Below are 21,750 nucleotides of genomic sequence, written 5' to 3' on the forward strand. Positions count from 1 at the left end.
AAACAATTGTTGGTAGCTTTAACTTGTATAACAATGAAACACCTATTTATTTTATCTTGCAGTTTTTTTTAAAGGCTATTTTTTACTTTGTTTTTGTATTGAAACATTGATAGTTTTGGTATGTTATTAATATCCTTGTTTACCATCTGTTACGTTAACTTGTATTTTGAGAAAATATATATCAATGTGATAAACCTAGTTTTAAATATTCAGTACATAGATTTCATTTGTCTAAAAGATTCTATAACCCTTCATCTATGATTAACTGCTTTCTCTGTTGTGTTCCAGCCTATCATAAATCAGCATTACCTTCAGGACAATGATGCTGAGTTATATGTATTAACAATCTTAGACTAAGTCTCCCTTCCCTGCCAAAAGTAGTATATGTGTAACATTTTTCAACAAATTAGTGTTAGGTACAAATTCACTTTGTACAATATCTGCAACAAATGCTGTTTACTAAATTCTAGAACCTCAGTCTTCCAAACATAAGCATCTAACTTGATTTTTGTGAGTAGCCCTATGAAAGTCAATCTGATTGTTCATATGAGTCAAGCCTGTGCATATGTGTTTATATGATTGTGGCATAATCTGGTACTCGTTATTAAACAAGTATTGTTTTAAAATCATGTTTATCTTTGAAAAACAAAATAAAGCTTACCTTTTACTCTATGTAAACTGATGCTTGCTCCAGTTAACTTGTCAAGACCCAGTTGTGGGGGGAAAACTTTGGAATTACATAAAGATAATAGTTGGAGAGTCAGAGATACAGAATTCATTTCTTGCACATAAATGGTGATAGATCATAAAACTTTGCTAAAAGTTCTGATGTAAAAAATAAATAGTGTGTGTGGGGAGGAATGCCATTGATGGTGAATGGAGATATATTTAGGTCTAAAATCGAGGGAGGTGGACGAAGCGACCCTCTGTATTTACTATTATGTTCGAGTGAGAGAGCGGGATCATGACAGCAGAGCTGCAAAAAACTCTGTGCGCTCCCATGGTGCTAGTGAGACCTGATGTCTGTAGTTGCCAGGACTGTGAGGAGGAAGACAAAAACAAGGCCCTGGCAGTGAGGGAGGCCCCTTTCTGCTCAATGGCTCCTGCACTAATCGATTATTTAAACTTCTGATTATCCAAATAAAATCTACCTCTTTCATGGCATGTGGATAAATGGGAGTATGCTATGCTTTGTTTTCCACTCTTGGAAGCATTGTGAAGCTAATGATACCAAAAAAAGTCAGTGTATAGCTCTGAAGATAATTTGCATATCACTAAATTTCAGTATTAAAAAATTGTGTGGGTTTTATTAAATTAAATCGTTTTCTCTGTACAGCAGGCTTCCAATCCACACTGTCCTTCCAATTTGCCTTAACCCTGATATGGTGGAATCTTCATCAGGTCCAACCAGGGTAGCTTCGTCTCAGTGGCCTTTGCAGTTTTTAGCCTCAACTGAGCCTGCCAATTTGGACTATGTGGTGGAGAGTTTATGATTTAGGAGCTGTAAAATGAGACTCACCAAACTCACCTTATAGAGTAGTCACCAAATAGCCATTACATAAAAACCACTTTCAAGCCATAGGTTGGATTTAAACTGGTGGTTTGCAGATGAAAAGTCTCTAGTTCATTAACAGTGGGCATTCCAGTGCCCCAATAAGTGCTGATTTAAAGGAAGTTAAGTAACATCAAATTTGCAATGACAAGAATCAGAATTAGGATTTTCTGGGTAGTCTTAATTCTGCCTCGTGTGTAGCTTCTTCTTCATACAATTGTTAATTACAGAATCACATACTATTTTTTTTTCTCTGCATGGATCATCAGCAGAGTTTGAACTAGTACGACCTAGACATCTTCAACTTGAGCTACTGCTAAAAAACTAATTGGTAGCAGAAGTAGGCTGTTGTTGACTGTTATGTGGACCAGTCCCTAGAGGAGGAGGAGACCCTTTGTGGGTTACACTTCTGTTTGAGAGACAGTAGTTAAGTACTAACTATAATGATTCCCAGGTTCTGATCTTGGCTCTGGGATCAAAGTGTTGTCTACTGGCTACAGCTGTGTGTATAGATCAGGGTACAAGATACAACCTGTAGGCTGGATGCGGCCCACCAAGCATTTTAATTTGGTTTCCCCCAAAAAGACCCTTGGACACGGAGCAGCTCTATGCTGCTCAAAGCTGCTGGTTGCTCCATGTGGCTCTCTGTGCAACTCTGTATTGGGGGAGGGGGTAAGGCTTCATGCACTGCCCCTGCCTCCACCACAATCTCTCAGCTCCAATTGGCTAAAATCCAGCCTGAGGGTCTTGCTGTGCTGCTGGCCGGGAGCTGCCTAGGTATGTGCTTCCTTGCCAGAGTCTGCCTCTGACACCCCACCCCCCCTTCCATACCCTTACTCCCTGCCCAGGTCACCAGCCAAATCCTCTGCACTCCCCACCCCAAGTCACAGCTCTCTCCCAGATCCTGCAACTCCTCCTACAGCCCTCCCCCATGCCAGAATCTTCTCCTGCACCCATAGCCCCTCCCAGACCCTGCCCCACAATCCACTGCCCCAGGTCACAACCCTCTTCTTCATCCAAACTCCCTCTCAGACCCCACACCCTCTCCTGCACCCAGTATCCTTCTCTGAGCTCCCTTCTGCACTTAATCTCTGTCCCAGACCCCATACTCCCTTCATAGAAAAGTGTGGCCCTTGACCACTTACCAAAATCTTGGCATGGCTCCCCATCAAAAATTATTGCCCACCATGCCTGACCAATCTGATTAGCTTCTATGATGAGGTAACTGGCTCTATGGATGTGGGAAAGTCAGTGGATGTGATATACCTTGACTTTAGCAAGGCTTTTGATACCGTCTCCCACAATATTCTTGCCAGCAAGTTAAGGGAATGTGGATTGGATAAATGGACGGTAAGATGGCTAGAAGGCCAGGCCCAGCGGGTACAGTAAAACTCCATTAGTCCGGCATCCAATGCTCCGGGACTCCTGATGGTCCGGCACCATCAGGAACCCGGAAGTGCTGGGGCAGGCGGACAGGCTTCCCCCATTCAGCTGCTGCTGAAACTGACCAGCAGCTGAATCAGGGAAGCCGGGAGCAGAGCAGTTGGGGTGCTGCCGGGTTGGTCTCGTAGCGCTGCCCCTCAGGGCTGCGGGACCAACCCGGCAGCACCACAGCTGCTCTTGGGGATGCCTGGGGCAGAGCAGCTGGAGTGCTGCCGGGTTGGTCCCGCAGCGCCGAGGGGCGGCGCTACGGCACCAACCCAGCAGCACTCCAGCTGCTCTTGGGGACCCCTGGGGCAGAGCAGATGGGGTCCTGCCGGGTTGGTCCCGCAGCGCCGTCCTTTGGTGCTGCAGGACCAACCCGGCAGACTCCAGCTGCTCTGCCCCAGGCGTCCCCAAAGGCAGCTGGGGTGCTGCCGGGTTAGTCCCGTAGCCCCGAGGGGCAGCGCTATGGGACCAACCGAGTAGTACCCCAGCTGCTCTGTCCCAGGTGTCCCCAAGCAGCGGCTGAATCAGGGACGCCTGGGGAAGAGCCGGACTATCATAAGGGGGGGCTATGAGGGGTCTGGGGTGGCATCCCCTCCCACCCCACTCCAGACCCCTCATAGCCCCCCCTTCTGATAGTCCGGCATATCTGATAATCCGGCACCCCCTGGGTCCTAAAGGTGCCGGATTATCAGAAGTTTACTGTAGTAATCAACGGCTCAATGTCAGGATGGCAGTTGGTTTTTAGCGGAGTGCCCCAGGGTTCGGTTCTAGGACCGGTTTTGTTCAATATCTTTATTAATGACCTGGATGAGGGGATGGATTGCACCCTCAGCAAGTTTGCGGATGACACTAAGCTAGGGGGAGAAGTAGATACGCTGGAGGGCAGAGAGAGGGTCTAGAGTGACCTGGACAAAATGGAAGATTAGGCCACAAGAAATCTGATGAGGTTCAACAAGGACAAGTGCAGGTCTTGCACTTGGGAAGGAACAATCCCAAGCATTGTTACAAGCTGGGGACCAACCAGTTAAGTAGTAGTTCTGCAGAAAAGGACCTGGGGGTTACAGTGGATGAGAAGCTGGATAGGAGTCAACAGTGTGCCCTTGTAGCCCAGAAGGCTAATGGCATATTAGGATGCATTAAGAGGAGCATTGCCAGCAGATCCAGAGATGTCATTATTCCCCTTTATTTGGCTTTGGTGAGGCCACATCTGGAGTATTGTGTCCAGTTCTGGGCCCCTTACTACAAAAAGGATGTGAACGCATTGGAGAGGGTCCAGCGGAGGGCATCCAAAATGATTAGGGGGCTGGAGCATATGACTTATGAGGAGAGGCTGAGGGACTTGGGTCTGTTTAGTCTGCAGAAGCGAAGAGTGAGGGGGGATTTGAGAGCAGCCTTCAACTTCCTGAAGGGAGGTTCCAAAGAGGATGGAGAGAGGCTGTTCTCAGTAGTGACAGATGGCAGAACAAGGAGCAATGGTCTCAACTTGTGGTAGGAGAGGTCAAGGTTGGATATTAGAAAAACTATTTCACTAGGAGGGTAGTGAAGCACTGGAATGGGTTCCCTAGGGAAGTAGTGGAGTCTCCATCCCTAGAGGTGTTTAAGTCTCGGCTTGACAAAGCCCTGGCCGGGTTGATTTAGTTGGGATTGGTCCTGCCTAGAGCAGGGGGCTGGACTTGATGACGTTCTAAGGTCTCTTGTAGCTCTATGATTTTGTAGATAGTATAGCCAACTGCATTGCTAACTAGCTTTGGCATGTTCCTTCTGAAAGGTAGAATGGCAAAAGGGAGGAAATTTGGAACCCTTATATCATAGACTAGAGTTCTGTTCCAAGATGCATAAGGCCAAGCTCATCAATAAGGGTTGTGAACAGCAAAAATATTAAGAGCAGTCTTTGCAAGAAATGGGCCTATAACTCCTGGTATTTGGATTTTCTGTTTAGTGCAACTACAACAAGATGTTTTATTGGGGACTCCCTGCCTTACATATCTATCTGACATTTTCCCTGAAATGCTGGAAGGCATGACAGAAGTGCCAAATGACATTTGGCAGGTCTGGGCCTGATCTTTTGAAGTTGCAAGCCTGTGTAAAGGGCTTCACTCTGGAACAAACAAACAAAACACAGCAGCAGCAGCAACAACTTATAACCCTTGGGTGATGAAATCCTTAGCCCCAGACTGAAAGGATACCTGCTCATCTGGGTCACAATAAAAGTACATATAAAAACTGTCAGAGGACATGACCTGTGCTGTCTCCCTCTTACCACCTGCTTTCCCTGTGAATTTTGCATCAGCACGTCTGTCATTGTAAGATTTGCTTCAAAGTAGCGTGTTCATGGCTAAGGAATGATTTGTGGAATGTTGAACACTTTGATTGAAAAGCCCTGAATAATAGCAGAGATGAGATCTAAATAGAGGAAAATAAAACTTAAGAGCAATAACATTTTCCAGAAATCAATGTACTGCCTGCCAGACTGCTTTATTTGTAGAACAAAGAAACAGTATACTACTTTTAAATTTGTAAAATGACTAATTCATAGTTGTCAATTAAGTAACTTAATATAGTTATTAGATAATATGCCTTTCTTATCTAATTATACCAGTTACATTATCTGTTTCAGTTTCTTTTACTGACAAATAACTTGGTTGTAACATAGTGTGATTTGCAGTATAATACAAACCCAGTGGCAGCAGAGACCCAGCATGGGGAAGCAGCTGGATAAATGGATCCTCCTTTCTTAAAAATAAAGGCTAGGAATAGAATGGCCACTTGATGTATATATCTGGAAGGTCAGGCTGAATGGTGGTGTTATAAAGAAACTATAATCAAGAGAAACCAACAGTATTAATCAGTTTTCTAATCATAATTCCTTTATGGTAGCTTTTTGATGTTGAAGAGTTACACATTTGTTGTAATGAACAGTATTTTAGAAATGTGCTAACTGACTTTTAAAGCATGGATTTCTATGTGATTACAGGAAAACTTTTTTTGATGGAATCATGTTTAACAATAAAATCTCTGCATTTACAGGAACATCTGTATGTCTTGAATCACTCATTTGAGTGTTGCCATTATTTTCAAACTGTGGAAGAATGTTTAAAAACGAGTATCAGGTAAAGCAGAAATTGTTTTTTTATTTCTATTCATTTATGTCTTCCAAAGCTGGAATGTAAACACCCTTGATGTTAAAACCTTGTTTGCAAATATCTATCTATCTTAGGGATTAGTTTGTCTGCAAGTCAGGGTGGAGGGTTTGAGCATTGGCCTGCTAAACCCAGGGTTGTGAGTTCAATCCTTGCGGGGGCCATTTAGGGATTTGGGGCAAAAATTTGTCGGGGAGTATGGTACTTGGTCCTGCTGTGAAGGCAGGGGACTGGACTCGATGACCTTTCAAGGTCCCTTCCAGTTCTCCATTAATTTTTTTTAAGTCTATTTGTTCAAGAACTCCTCCTAAATGGACCTTAACTATCTTAAAGAGCTAAACCCACCAAATTTGGTATGCAGCTTCCTCTTATCCCAACTTAAAGCAAGGTCAGGGTTTGGTTGTGCCAAGAAAATGGGAAATGCCGGGAATTGGACTGTTTTCTATAACAGGGAAAGGAAGGGGCACAGAGATGAGGGATGTGACACTTAGAATGGCCACTGGGGTCAGCAAGTCCACAGAGGATAGCTATACTATAGAAGGGCAACTGAGGCCAGTCACACCACCAGTACAATAGCTAGCAGGGCTAGGGCTCCGCAGTCCTGCCTGCCACCAGACAGGGTAAGTATCTCCCCTTCCCCAAACTCCTGTCCCTTGGCTGCATCATTGGTTTGCAGAGGCGTAGCAAGAGAGTTGTGTGCCCGGGGACAAAGGCAAAATTTGCATCTCCCCAATCATTTGTTACTATGTATCTCTTATTTATTTCTAAGTCAGCAAAAAATAAGAATGTAAATTTAAAAAAGAGCAAATACTACTAATATCCACTGATACTGGGATCAGTTAGTAGATCGTAATATAAATTATAGTTTTTGTCGTTTATATTCTGTTAAATAATTTTTTCTTTTTAATTTGTTCATATCCCATTCTCATTGGGTTCGTGTCTTTTTACATAAAAGTCAAATGCTTAAAATATCTAAGTTTTATAAAACACAAGAGAAATAAATGTTATACAACCTAAATATGAATTTCATGACTCTATTTCAATCAAGCATTTAAAATCACTGTAATAGCAAATGAGTAACTCGTTGCTTTAATGAATAAAAGCTAAAAAGATTTTGAGTGTATCAAATTTATTGTGAGCAATCTGTAATGCTTCCTAACTGCCTAGTTACTTACCTACTTAATCTAGTTGTTTTTCATACTATTGCACAGTGATAAACTGCATCATAGTTTTGAATGTGAGATTAATTTACCTGTTATAACTACACTCAGAAAAACTTCTAAATAAAATTAACACACAACACGAGAATCGCTCTCACTTTGACTCCCTCAGAGAACTGATGGGCAGGATCCCCTGGGATGCTAACATGAAGGGGAAAGGAGTCCAGGAGAGCTGGCAGTATTTTAAAGCAGGCTTATTAAAGGCACAGGTAGAAACCATCCCGACGCACAACAAGAAAAGCAAATATGTAAGGTGACCAGATTGGCTTACCGGGGACATCCTTGGCGAGCTTAAACACAAAAAGGAAGCTTACAAGAAGTGGAAACTTGAACCGATGACTAGGGAGGAGTATAAATATATTGCTCGAGAATGCAGGCGAGTTATCATGAAGGTGATAGCTCAAATGGAATTACATCTAGCAAGAGATGTGAAGGATAACAAGAAAGGTTACTACTGGCATGTTAGGAATAAGAGGATGATCAGAGAGGGTGTGGAGCCCTTACTGGATGAGGGAGGTAACCAGTGACAGATGATGTGGGAAAAGCTGAAGTATTCAATGCTTTCTTTGCCTCTGTGCAAATGTAGTGCCCATCTTAAAAAAAGGGAAAAAGGCCAATCCAGGAAACTAGAGACCGGTCAGCCTTATCTCAGTCCCCGGAAAAATCATGGAGGGGGATCCTCAAGGAATCCATTTTGAAGCACTTGGAAGAGGGGAAAGTGATCAGGAAAAGTCAACATAGATTCACGAAGGGCAAGTCGTGCCTGACCAATCTGATTAGCTGGTATGATGAGGTAACTGGCTCTGTGGAGATGGGAAAGTCAGTGGATGTGATCTATCTTGACTTTAGCAAAGCTTTTGATACGGTCTCCCACAATATTCTTGCCAGCATGTTAAGGGAATATGGATTGGATAAATGGACTGTAAGGTGGATAGAAAGCTGTCAGGCCCAACGGGTAGTGATCAACGGCTCAATGTTAGGTTGGTGGTTGGTTTGTAGTGGAGTGCCCCAAGGATCAGTTCTAGGGCCGGTTTTGTTCAACATCTTTATTAATGACCTGGATGAGGGGATGGATTGCACCCTCAGCAAGTTTGTGGATGACACTAAGCTAGGGGGAGAGGTAGATACGCTGGAGGGCAGGGATAGGGTCCAGAGTGACATAGACAAATTGGAGGATTAGGCCACAAGAAATCTGATGAGGTTCAACAAGGACAAGTGCAGAGTCCTGCACTTGGGATGGAAGAATCCCAATCATTGTTACAGGCTGAGGTCCGAATGGCAAAGTAGCAGTTCTGCAGAAAAGGACCTAGGAATTACAGTGAATAAGAAGCTGGATATGTGTCAACAGTGTTCCCTTGTATCCAAGAAGGCTAATGGCATATTGGGCTGCATTAGGAGGAGCGTTGCCAGCAGATCCAGAGAAGTGATTATTCCCCTTTATTCAGCTCTGGTGAGGCCATGTCTAGAATATTGTGTTCCATTCTGGGCCCCCTATAGAAAGGATGTGGACTCATTGGAGAGGGTCCAGCAGAGGGCGACCAAAATGATTAGGGGGGTTGGAGCACATGACCTATGAGGAGAGGCTGAGGGACTTGGGTCCGTTTAGTCTGCAGAAGAGAAGAGTGAGGGGGGATTTGTTAGCAGCCTTCAACTTCCTGAAGGGAGGTTCCAAAGAGGATGGAGAGAGGCTGTTCTCAGTAGTGACGGATGGCAGAACAAGGAGCAATGGTGTCAAATTACATTCGGGAAGGTCTAGGTTGAATATTAGGAAAAACTGTCCCACTAGGAGGGTGGGGAAGCGCTGGGTTAGATTCCCTAGGGAGGTGGTAGAATCTCCATCCCTAGCGGTTTTTAAGTCTCATCTTGATAAAGCCCTGGCTGGGCTGATTTAGTTGGGATTGGTCCTGCTTTGGGCAGGGGTTTGGACTTGATGACTTCCTGAGTTCTCTTCCAGCTCTATGATTCTTGAAGGCATTTGAAGCAATAAGTAGCCTAAGGCTGAGGTTATACTGCAAGCCTGGATTTCTGTCTGCCACGAAGACTTTTTCCTTCAGGCTGTCATGAGATTCTTTCCTTAAGTAAAGGAGAGAGGTCTCTCTGAGCTGCTTTTCGAAATTTCACACAAGCCATTCAACTGAAGCCATAGATGTAATGAATCAAGGCCAGCCTTGCCTTTGGCAGACTGTCTCGCCAGGTGATCACAATCACAACATCTGAACATAAATAAGACTTTTAGTTGAGAGAGCCATGTTAATCCCAAGTCTCTGCTATGACTGGGAAATGTGGGTGACCTGCAGAAAACACCAGCATTTTCTTTGGAAAATCCACCACGAAACATGGGGGTATCGAACACCTCAGTGATGCCAACTCCTTTAGAATTGAGGCCCTGCTTATCCAGCACCAGCTGAGTTAGAGCGGCACTGTGTGCGCATGTCTGATATATTTTTACCAAAACTGCTACCTGCCCAACTCGCCAAAGGAGAAAGGAAACAGGGAGGCCAAAAGGAGGGGTTTAGAGCAGTGTTTCTCAACCTTTTTTTTATAATGTATCCCTTTAAATACATATATATGTGTGTGTGTGTACCCCCAATGCCCCACCGCTCCCCCAGAGCCAGGCACCCCCAGCCCACCGCCCTAACCAAGGCACCCACCTCCTCACAGAGCCAGGCACTGGAGGTACAGGTAACGCTGTCTTGAAGTGGCCACTCCCGTCCTGCCTCGGAGGTGTAATTGTACAGGGAGCATGTGGCCCACCAGCACTGGGCTCACTGCAATGAGTGTGGCAGTGCGCTCCAGCCCGGTGCCCCCCTAGCGTGGTACCCAGGGGCAATTGCCCCCCCCATCCCTCTCGCTATGCCTCTTTCAGGGGGAGGGGAAGAAGAGAAGACCCCTGGCAGCTAGGGGAACGGGGAGAAGGCCCATGGAGAGGCAGGGGGAAGAGAAGTTTTGCTGGGGATGGGGGTTAGGGTGCAGGGGAGAGAAGGCCACTGCTGGCCGGTCAGGGGAGGGGAGAGAAGGCCCTACCGCTCCTCCTCAACCCCCAACCCATTCTCTTGCACCCCTCATCCTCCTGCCCTTCCTCCCATATCTCCATGGACCCGCCCTGATTCCCCCTCGTCCCACCCCACCAGCTCCTGCCCTGAAGGACCTGGGCAAGACCAGGTAAGTCTTCTAGAAGTAATAATAATAAATGTACAAACAATATCTGAGCACAATTTTGTGCCCCCCCCCTTAGAAGAAAAAATAGAAAAAAGGTCCCCCCCTGTGCCCACTCCTCCCGTAGCCCCACTCTGATCATGTGAGCTATCCCTCCTCATCCCCTCTCCTAACACCTTCCTCTACACACCTGCCCTTCATCTCCCCTCTTTTTCCCTGATGCCCACCCCCTCACCACTCTCTGCCCCCGTTCTTCTCATGTCCCTGTGCCCTCGCACATGCCTTGCTCCATCCCCACCTTCCTCATGCCCACCCCTTCTTTCAAGCCTTCTCCCAGCACCTCCCCCTCCCACCTTTAGCGCCCAGTGCCCTTACCCTCTCCCCTCTCAGCATCGCCCTGTCCCCCCTCCCACTGACACCTCCCCTCCTGCCCTTTTCCTCATTGTCTGCACTTGGCCCCCCTGGCATTTCTCTCTCCTCCACGCTGTCCTTTGGTGCCTTCCCCTTTCTTCTCCTGACCTGCCCTCCTCCCCTTAGCACAAGCCCCTTCCTCTGCCATCCACCTGCCTTCCAGTTTGCAGGGCAGCCGTGACCCTGGCCCAGGCTCCAGACCACATACCAAACTGAGCGGCGCAACACTGGGCCACGTGGTTTTAAAGTCCTGGGCCGTGACGCCACGCCTGGGCGTCTCCCCTCTTGACTGTTGTGCAGCATTTCAGCACGCCGCACATGCGCTTCCTCGGCCCCACATGGCCCGTACTGGCCGGCGCCAGGGAATTTAAAGTGCGGGGCTGCGGCGCCCTGTCACAATCCTCCTCCTGCTCCAGCAGCCGCCAGCCGGCCCTTTGGCGGATGGCCCGCTGGGCCAGTCCACTGCTGGCGTGGGGCTTATTGAAGCGCAGGGCCCTGGGCAGCCGCCCCGCTCGCCCTGCTCTAAATCTGCCGCTGGATACAAACACATCTAAGGGTTTTTTTCCAGAAATTTTGGACAATGTCTGAGACCTTGATCCTTCGGTCCTTGCATATGTGAGTAGATCTGTTAACTTCAGGTAACCAATAGAGTGGGTTCTGTTTGTTTCCTGCATTATGAACTCAAAGAATTTTACTGGTGTTTTCACTTAAAGCCATTTGTATCTTCACTCATTGTAGTAACTAGTCAGTGGGGCAAGTCGATTAAAAGCTGATGATTTTTGCAGGGGACACACAAATTGGGGGAAAGGTAAATAATGAAGAGACTAGCAAACACCTTTCAGCTGACCCCCCACAAACACTGGCTCCTGTCTGCCCCTACCCCTATCCCCACTGCTATTTTTGATAGAGAGGCAGCTGCGCCAGCGGGGCAGGGAAGGGGGAGGCAGCTCTGCAGAGCCGATACACGCAGGCAGCTGGCTTGAAAGCTAGATTCCTGATTCAGCAGCATGGTGGGCAGTTTGCTCTGTGGGAGTCAGAGCTCCTGCTTCCCCTTCCCTTGCCCCACTGTGGTGCTGCCTGTCTGAGAGGCAGCAGGCAGCTCCACATGTATTGGCTCCCTCCTGCCACTCCCCAGTTCCAACTGCCACTCCCCAGCTCTGCTACCGCTGATATAGAGATGGCAACGCAAGGGTGCAGGCAGGTCACTCCACACGAGCTGGCATGTACAGCCAGCTTCCTGCTCCCCTCCCCTCCCGCTCTGCTGCCTCTTTATTAGAAGCAGTAGCATGAGGGGGGAACAGGTGGCTTCAAGGGAGCCAGCACATGCAGGGAGCCAGCTTAAAAGCCAGCTCCTGCTTCCCACCACCCCTTGCTGCCTCTGATACGGAGGTAGCAAGGGGAAGGGGGTTGTGAGTAGTCGTTTGAATTAACCGATAAGCCCAGGCTTATTGGTTAATCATGTATATGACTGTACGCTAGCATCCCTACCATACATACAGAATGGGGAGCTCTGTCATGGGAACCAGTGACTGAAAAAGATTGGGGATAGTGGTCATGGTGCATAATTGTAACACCATGTCCCATCCTTGTTCCTGATCCCCTGAATGGGCTCCGATCTGCATTGTTTCCCTCCATGTGATAGGAACTGAAGGCTCGATCCTGACAGTGAGGTTACCTGCAGGTGGAACTGAACCTGGGATCTCTGGAACTACAAGAGCCTCTACTTCATGAGCTAAAAGCCATCTGGCTGCTAGTTAAGGCTGTAGAGCCGACTAATTATTCTCTCTGTAAGTGGTCTCCGTGCCACTAGATGGAACAGCACACCACACCGCAAAGATGTGTGGGTTACATAATTACATGACATGATTTACCAATGTGACACTGTTGCCAAAGGAGTTAATACAATCCAGGAATGCATAAACATGGAAAGCTTGAGTAGGGGGCTGTTTTATCTCTCTATTTTGCACTAGTGCTATCGCTGCTTGAATACTGTGTCCTGTTCTGGTATCCACAATTCAAGGATGTTAACAAATGGGCATGGGTTCAGAGAAGAGCCGCGAAACGATGGAAAGAATAGAAAACTGTCTTATAGTGATAGATTTAAGAAGCTCAATTTATTTAGTTTAACAAAGAGATAGTTAAGGGGTGACTTGATCACAGTCTATAGGTATTTATATGAGAAACAATGATTGATAATGGGCTCTTCAATTGAACAGAGAAAGGTCTAAAACTATCCAGTGGCTGGAAGCTCAAGTTAAACACATTCAGACTGGTGTAAATTTTTAAGAATGAGGGACATTAACCATTGAAACAATTTCCCACGGGTCACGGTCATTTCTCCATCACTGACAGTTTTTAAATAAAGATTGGATGTTCTGCTAAAATATATGTGTTAGGAATTTTGAGGGGGTAGGTCTATCATTTATTATGCAGGAGGTCAAAGTAGATGATTATAGTGTTCTTTTGTGGCCTTAGAATCTATAAATCTCTGAACTGGGCCCTTAATTATTAAACTCATTAAAGTGCAAAGGTGGTGTCTCAGAAGCCATCAGTCAAGTTTTGTTATTCATAATGGATGAAATATTGAAAAATAAAAAATCCACTGCATTGACTGCATCCCTTTGCTAGAAATTAATAGATAGTAATTTATTTAATCATTTAGTTGCACCTTATTCAGAACATTCTTTTAGGCTGAGTTTCGGGTTAGGGCAGCAGGTAGGGGGATAAAGGCTGGGGTTGGGTGAAGGAATGAGGCAGAGAAGCTGGAAGGGTTGGAGGGTTCAGGGCACAGGGTCCACTTATGGGATTCAGGAAAAGGGCTGCGGAAGTCAGGGCAGATGTTTGGGCTTGAGAGAGGGCTGAAGGCAGGGGGTGGGGGATGCCAGTGTTAGGGCAGGGAGTGAGAGGTGCGGGACTCAGGGCTGAGGGGGAGACTTTTTGGGGTCGCATATGGCAGTGAAGTTAGTGCTGCTGTGGCAATGCTACCTTCTGGGAGGCCTGGGTTATGGGGGCTGGCTCAGACCTCCATCCTGTCTGGGGGGGCAGTGCTCTGGGAGCCAACCCTAGCCTCCAGAAGCCCACCCCTTCCCTGCCACCTGTCCAGGGGCCAGCCTTTCTTTGTGGGTGAGTTGCAGTTCTCAGCCTCTTTTTGCGGGAGATTTTGTGGAGAAATGGGAAAGGGTACAGAGAAGAGCGACAAGAATGATTAAAGGTTTAGAGAACATGACCTATGAAGCCAGGCTTCATGAACTGGGCTTGTTTAGTTTGGAAAAAAGAAGATGAAGGGGGGACATGATAGCGGTTTTCAAATATCTAAAAGGGTGTCACAAGGAGGAAGGAGAAAATTTGTTCCTCTTGGTTTCTGAGGACAGGACAAGGAGTAATGGGCTTAAAGTGCAGCAGGGGAGGTTTAGATTGGACATTAGGAAAAAATTCCTAACTGTCAGGGTGGTCAAATATTGGAATAAATTGCCAAGGGAGGTGGTGGAATCTCCCTCTCTGGAGATATTTAAGAACAGGTTAGATAGACATCTGTCAGGGATGGTGTAGACTGAGCTTGGTCCTGCCTTGAGGGCGGGGGGCTGGACTCGATGACCTCTCGAGGTCCCTTCCAGTCCTATGATTCTATGAGATTTCATGGAGGGTCGGACTGTGCTGCCTGCTCCACAGTGTGTTCCTGGGTGCCGGGCCAGTGGGCAGGGGGACCTCCCCTTTTCCCCATTCAGCAGTATTTGAGGCAGGGTGGCACTTACTTGGTCCAGTGCCCGGCCATATGGAAAGCCCCATCCCTGGCTCACTGCTCTCCTGCTGGTGCAACTACCGCTAGTGCGGCGAGGAGTCCTGTGGCACCTTATAGACTAACACGGCTACCCCTCTGATACTTGATACCGCTAGTGGTCACTCTGAATATAGCTCTCCCTCTGATCGCCCCCTCTCATTTCATGTTATGGAAAACAATCCCATTCCAGGCACTTCCCATTTTCCTGTCTCAACCAAACGCTGACCTTGCTTTCAGTTAGGATAAGAGGAAGCTGCATACTGAGTGTGGTGGTTCTTCCTAGCTCCTGCTGTTTGAGGAGTTCTTGAACAAACAGACACACACGCTCTCTAAAATATAGAGAGAGAGATTTTACATGCCATGTTTGAGTTTGGTGGGCTGTTTGGGTTTTTTTGCTAGCTTGTAAAGAAAGGACAGTGGTAAAAATATACCCTATTTCTTTTAGCAAAGGAAGTAATGTTGTAAGTAAGCATGGACTCTGATTCTTCAGTAAAATCAGACTGTAAAGTCAAGCGTGCCACTTGTTGATTGTGTAAAAGAAATGATGGTGGCTGACTGCTCAATAATATTTACATTAACCTTTAATATTTATTTTAACCGAGGTTAACCACCATTGTTTCATGAGGGGTTGCTCTGACATACTCAGCTCTAGCTAGCTCTGCCCAATGATGGTGCTGTGTTCAACGCCTGACTAGAGTGATGTATCCTTAAACAATTTTATCACAGGGTGGCCCATTTGTTGAAATATTCAGTGCTCAAGGCAAGAATCCAGGAGCAAAATGGAAGATCTTTGGCAGTCCATCAGCAATTTGGAAAGTAAGTTTTATGGGGGACTTATAAGACCTGAAGTATAAACCGTGTAAAAAAGTACATGAAGCTTAAAATTAGAAGGTAATGAGGGCTTTGACCTGACTATGGAAAAGTTGTCACTTGCAGTTCTGTCACCATGACAGAATAAATGGCCACTTAAATTAGCTCTTTATGCCTGCTTGCAAACTGGATTGGTCACAGCTGTAGTTTTATAGCTTAAATACTTCTAGTGGAACAAAGCTTAAAATAGTTTTCCTATTCTGATAACCACTGGGTCAAGTCTGGGCCAGTGGATCATGAATCATGCATCTTTCAACATTTTTTATTTATAAATAAATATATATAACAAAAAGGCAGACTTTTACTGAGAACAATATTACTGCCATCTCTGCATTATTTATAGAATTGTTGCTACGTACTTATTGACAGTCTTAAGAACAAAGTAGACTTACACTTTAGCTATAAGTTTGGGGGTTTGGTGATTTAGAACCAGAGTTAGGTGGTTCAGCAAAGGTGATCTAATCTAATCTCCTGCATGATGCAAGATTTCTGAATCATCCAAGACTGATGCTATCTGGCCTCTTTTTGAAAGCCTCCAGTGAAAGGAAGTCGGTGATCTCCCTAAGCAATCTGTTCCATTGTCCTACTGTTCTTACAATCAGGACTTTTTTCCTCAGATTTAATCTAAATCTGTTATGCAGTAGTTTGAACCCATTGCCTTTTGTCCTGCCCTCTCTGGCCAGAGAGAACAACTTTTCTCCTTTTTTTATGGCAGCCTTTCATGTATTTGAAGACTGTTATGTTCCCCATTAATCTCTTTTTACCAACTAAAAATACCCAGTTCCTTCTGCCTTTGCTCATTTCTCTTGCATTCCATTCCTTTGATCACCTTTATCACTCATCTCTAGATTCTTCCCAGTTTTGTACATCCTTTCTATATATTGGAGACCAAGACTGGGCACAGTGCTCCCACTGAGGCCTATACAGTGCTGAACAGACCAGTTCTATGAACCTCTATGCTATGCGTCTGGTAATGCAACCTAAAATTGCAGTTGCTTTTTTTTCTTCTTCTCAATGCCAAGGCATTTTTGACTCGTGTTGACTAGGGATGTTAAAATGTGTTTACTTTTCTAAACATGTAACCACTGAAATTTACAGTGGTGATATGTGGTGGGGCCAGGCGGGAGCCAGTGTTCACCTCCACCCTCCCCCATGCTTCTGCCTCTATGCGAGGCAGCTGCGCAGAGGGGAGGGCTTTTAAGCTGACTCCCCACGCATATTGGTTCCTGCCTGCCTTCTCTCACCCTCTGTATCAGAAGCGGCAAGGGGGAGAGGACTGTGTGTAACCATTAGGATTTACCTATTGAGCCCATGCTCATCAGTTAATCATGTAAAGAGGTACACGTTCACATCAGGGATGTAAGTGACTAGACTGGTGAGCGAATCATAGAATCATAGGACTGGAAGGGACCTCGAGAGGTCATCGAGTCCAGCCCCCCGCCCTCAAAGCAGGACCAAGCTCCGTCTACACCATCCCTGACAGATGTCTATCTAACCTGTTCTTAAATATCTCCAGAGAGGGAGATTCCACCACCTCCCTTGGCAATTTATTCCAATATTTGACCACCCTGACAGTTAGGAATTTTTTCCTAATGTCCAATCTAAACCTCCCTTGCTGCACTTTAAGCCCATTACTCCTTGTCCTGTCCTCAGAAACCAAGAGGAACAAATTTTCTCCTTCCTCCTTGTGACACCCTTTTAGATATTTGAAAACCGCTATCATGTCCCCCCTTAATCTTCTTTTTTCCAAACTAAACAAGCCCAGTTCATGAAGCCTGGCTTCATGGGTCATGTTCTCTAGACCTTTAATCATTCTTGTCGCTCTTCTCTGTACCCTTTCCAATTTCTCCACATCTTTCTTGAAATGTGGCGCCCAGAACTGGACACAGTACTCCAGCTGAGGCCTAACTAGCTCAGAGTAGAGCGGCAGAATGACTTCACGAGTTTTGCTTACAACACACCTGTTGATACAACCTAGAATCATATTTGCTTTTTTTGCAACAGCATCACACTGTTGACTCATATTCAACTTGTGGTCCACTATGACCCCTAGATCCCTTTCCGCCATGCTCCTTCCTAGACAGTCGCTTCCCATCTTGTATGTATGGAACTGATTGTTCCTTCCTAAGTGGAGCACTTTGCATTTCTCTTTATTAAACTTCATCCTGTTTACCTCTGACCGTTTCTCTAACTTGCTAAGGTCATTTTGAATTATGTCCCTATCCTCCAAAGAAGTTGCAACTCCACCCAGTTTGGTTATCGGATAGTCGAGTAGGAACTCAACTAGTCACTCTCCCCACCTTGCTGCCTCTATCAGAGAGAGGAATCAAGGGGGGAGCAGGAGCCAGTTCTGGGGGATGTTGGCTTAAAAGCCAGTCCCTCCCAGCACTGTCTCCATGGGGGTGGGGCAGAACAGGTGGGGGGTTAGGGGAGGCAGAGGGCAGCAGGGGAACGGCCCGAGCAAGCATTGAAACATTCTCGCTCACCGTCGTCCCAACTGCTGCTCCTCTCCCTTTGAAGTGTACAAGAGTTGCCTGCTCTTTCAAAGGAAGAGGCATGGAGGGGAGGCCATGCCTGCGGGTGGGTCTTGTACATTTCAAAGTGAGAGGTGCAGCAGGATAGTGAGTGCCTCCCTTATCGACTAATCAAGTAGTCGATAGAAATTCCATCGACTGCTCAATTAACTGATTAATCAAAATTTAATGCACCTAGTTCACATCCCTCATTTGATGCGATCTACCACAACTTCCAGATCCCTCTCATCAGTGGGCCAGTTATCCTCCATTATGTATTTTTGTATTTGTTTTTTCTTCCCTAAGTGTAGCACCTTACAGTTGTCTCTGTTGAATTTCATTTTGTTGTCTAGGACAGTTCTGCAGTTTCTCAAGGTTCTTTGAATTTTACCTCTATCCTCCAAAGTTTTGTCAACTCACTTCCAGCTTTGTATCATCTGGAAAATTTGATCAGGTCTTAGTTTAGAGAATAATAAGATTTATTTTTGTTTACTTTTTTTTTTGTAGGAGTTTGATAAAGAAGTAAAAGGCTTTGTTTTTGTCCTTGAAGGAAGCAGTCAAACAAACAAGATTCAACTACCAAAGGAAACTAGACAAACTCGTAAGTTTTGGGGCATTACAAATCTAAGATGTTCTGATTTATTAATCCAGTACTACTCCAAGAAGTAGCTATTTGCATTGTCTCTTACTTTGGGCAGCTTCTCTGTTGGAATTGAAGGGTCACTTTTCAGCAACACAGCTGTTACTAATAAGTAGAAGTTCAGAAATGGGATATGCTGTTTAATACTTTGGGGCAGGTCCTCTGCTGATATACATTCTCATTGCTCAATTGACTTCAGTTTAGTTGTTTCAGTCCTGACTCTCACAGTTTAACCTTGAGCAAAAAACTTAAGTTCTGAACTGGTAGACGTGATTGTCAATAGAAGTCTGTCTGTCGGCAGTCAATGAATGGGGCCATTAATCCCTCTTTCTTTTTATTCTATAAAATATTAATCTGCTTTATAGAGATGTGAGGTTTAATTATTTGAAAGACTTTTTTTGTGCTGTATAAAATGTGCTACATAGTCTAAGATAATTTCTGATTACTTTTTACAAACAGTTGTTTAGATCGAACAAAATACAGGACTATGTAGCACTTTAAAGACTAACAAGTGCTACATAGTCCTGTATTTTGTTTCAGCTACACCAGACTAACATGGCTACATTTTTATCACTTGTTTAGATCGTTTACTCCAAAAAAGGATTCTAGTGGCACTTTAAAAACTAACACATTTATTCAGGCATTAGGACATAAGCTTTTGTGAGATACAACTCACTTGCTCAGATGCTGAAGAGAAAAGGGGTAATTAACCCAAAGAGATACTGAGATGGGATTGTGACATCAGTTCTAATTCAATCATAGTAGATGTGGCTCATCTCCAACAGTGAAGAGAAGATGAGAGTACCGCCATTTTCAGGAGGCAGAAAAACTTCAAAAACAGACTGCAAGGAGAATCTACTGAGCTGGATTTCATATGCAAATAGACACCTTGAAAAAAAGTTTAAACAGAAACATGGAGTGGTTTTTACATTACAATAGGTAATTTCCTCTTCAGGTACTCTCACCTTCTCATCACTATTGGAGAAGAGCCACATCCCCTCTGATTTAATTAGTACTGATGTCTCACTTCTCACTCCTGCAAAGAGGTTTAATGGTAGTTCGAATTAGGAGCTTTAATTTGAACTACCTAGTCCATGCTGTGTGTAGCCGCAGGCAGGTAGTTTGAACTACAGGCATTTAAAAATGGCGCCCGGCCAGGAACATGCAAATGTTTGCAAGTTCGAATGCCTACATTAGCCACCCTAGTTCGAGCTAGGGTGGCAGTGTAGACATACCCTCAGAGTGTCGCAGGAGGTTGAAGTGCTCTCCTACTGATTTTTGAATGTTACCATTCTTGATGTCTGATTTGTGTCCATTTATTCAATTGCAGAGACACTCCCGTTTGGCCAATGTACAATAGAATAAAACTTGAGTTCTGTAAAATTTCCAACTTTAATATTTTTCACATGATTTCCCTCTTCCCCGATGGGTTCAAGGATCTCAGCAAGCAGTATTACAGTCAAATGTTGTTTATCTTAACATTTCAATAGCTAGCTTCTCAGCTTCTTTAAATCAGTAATGCCTCATTAAACTTATTTATACTACCTGAGAATCTGGCCCTAAATCACATATACTTTACCTGTTTGGAAATCTGCTAAACTAAACAGCGAATGCTAGAACTGTTAACTTAACCTCCACATTGGATCCCCCTTCCAAAGGTGTGGGGGATGGGGTTTTATTTTCCTTTTGTTTTTGGAGACTCAGGGGCTACGTCTAAACTACACCCCTCTGTCGGCAGAGGAATGTAAATTAGTCTTATTGAAAGTGGAAACGAAGCGGGGATTTAAATATCCTGTGCTTCATTTGCATAATGGCGGCTGCCGCTTTTTTCGAAACAGGGCTCTCCAAAAAAACCCGGCAGTTTAGACAGATCATTTTCGACAGAAATGCCCCATTTTGAAAGATCCTGTACTCCTCAACAAATGTACAGGAGTACAAGATCTTTTGAAACGGCGTATTTCTGTCGAAAATGCCCTGTCTAAACTGCCGTTTTTTTCGAAAAGCCCCGTTTTGAAAAAAGGCGGCAGCCGCCATTATGCAAATGAAGTGCAGGATATTTAAATCCCCGCTATGTTTGCACTTTCGATACGTCTAATTTACATTCCTCTGCTGACAGAGGGGTTGTCAGCCAACGGTCAGGGCAGTGTGTGTGTGTGTATGTTTCCGAGAAAAGGTTTAACGTCCGTGTCTTTACTGCTAGGACCGGGGTCCCGTCGCAGAGGGTGGCCAGCAGGCCAACAGACGCCCCGTTATATAGGAAGAGCTTATTACACCTTAGATTTTTAGCTGCTAGAACACAAAGTTCCTTCGCAGCAGGCAGCCTGGGGAAGGCTGAAAAGTGCCCCAACGGATCTGTCACCTGGGAGTGACACAGATCCAAACGCCCAAGCTCTTCCTATGCCTGTCCCTTTATGACCGGCTGAAGTTCTTTTAAATTGTGCTTGGTTCTGTTCCAGCAACTGAAGGAGTCAGGTTAAAGCTTAAACAGTTACAGGTTTATTAAAAAGACTTATAAAAGCATATGGTTACAATGGCTATTGCTCTATTTCTTAAATGCTAGCAAATATATATATATAGGTCTTAAAAATGATTACAGGAAAAAGATAGATAGAAAATAGAAATAATAGTACCAAGTGACAGCTTAATCTTTAAAGAGCTCTAACACTATGTATATATATACTTAAGCAAAGGACCACATCCAGGTACGATTTTTACCCCTTTCTGTGCCTCTCGACTCCAGCGTGTCAGGCCAGGGCCAGTCTCTCAATTCCTAGGAAAGACGAATACGAGGTGGGTGTCCCCTCTGGAACCTCGGGAGATCAAACATCTAACCCGACCAGCAGATAGATGGTAAATTGACACTCAGAGAAAATGCGTTGCTGGACCCATCTTTATACCCCTGGGGGCCCGTATCCTCTTTCTTATCTAAGAGGCCAAATTGTACTGGTCCGTTTTGTGGCGCCAGTTCTTACAAGCAAGTTTCAAATTAATTTACACTTGCAAGAGAGATAACTAAATTGTGAGTACTAGACATTTTTTTTT

At 45.1% G+C, this 21,750-nt stretch overlaps 1 protein-coding gene across 6 annotated transcripts in view; it reads left to right on the top strand.

Moving 5' to 3' along the window:
* CFAP20DC (CFAP20 domain containing) overlaps nt 1–21,750 on the top strand; it is a 215,555-nt gene that overhangs the window by 1,828 nt on the left and 191,977 nt on the right. For 5 of the 6 annotated variants that reach the window (XM_075938429.2, XM_075938436.2, XM_075938431.2 and 2 more), the window contains exons 2-4: nt 6,008–6,090; nt 15,412–15,501; nt 18,576–18,669. In XM_075938429.2, the coding sequence (XP_075794544.1) occupies nt 6,070–6,090; nt 15,412–15,501; nt 18,576–18,669 (205 nt within the window). In that variant the 5' untranslated portion in view covers nt 6,008–6,069. The remainder of the gene's footprint in view (nt 1–6,007; nt 6,091–15,411; nt 15,502–18,575; nt 18,670–21,750) is intronic. The other variant, XM_075938433.2, reaches the window with a different exon arrangement.

Source organism: Pelodiscus sinensis, chromosome 11 (genome assembly GCF_052426305.1).
Source record: "Pelodiscus sinensis isolate ZL-2025 chromosome 11, ASM5242630v1, whole genome shotgun sequence".
NCBI lineage: Eukaryota > Metazoa > Chordata > Testudines > Trionychidae > Pelodiscus > Pelodiscus sinensis.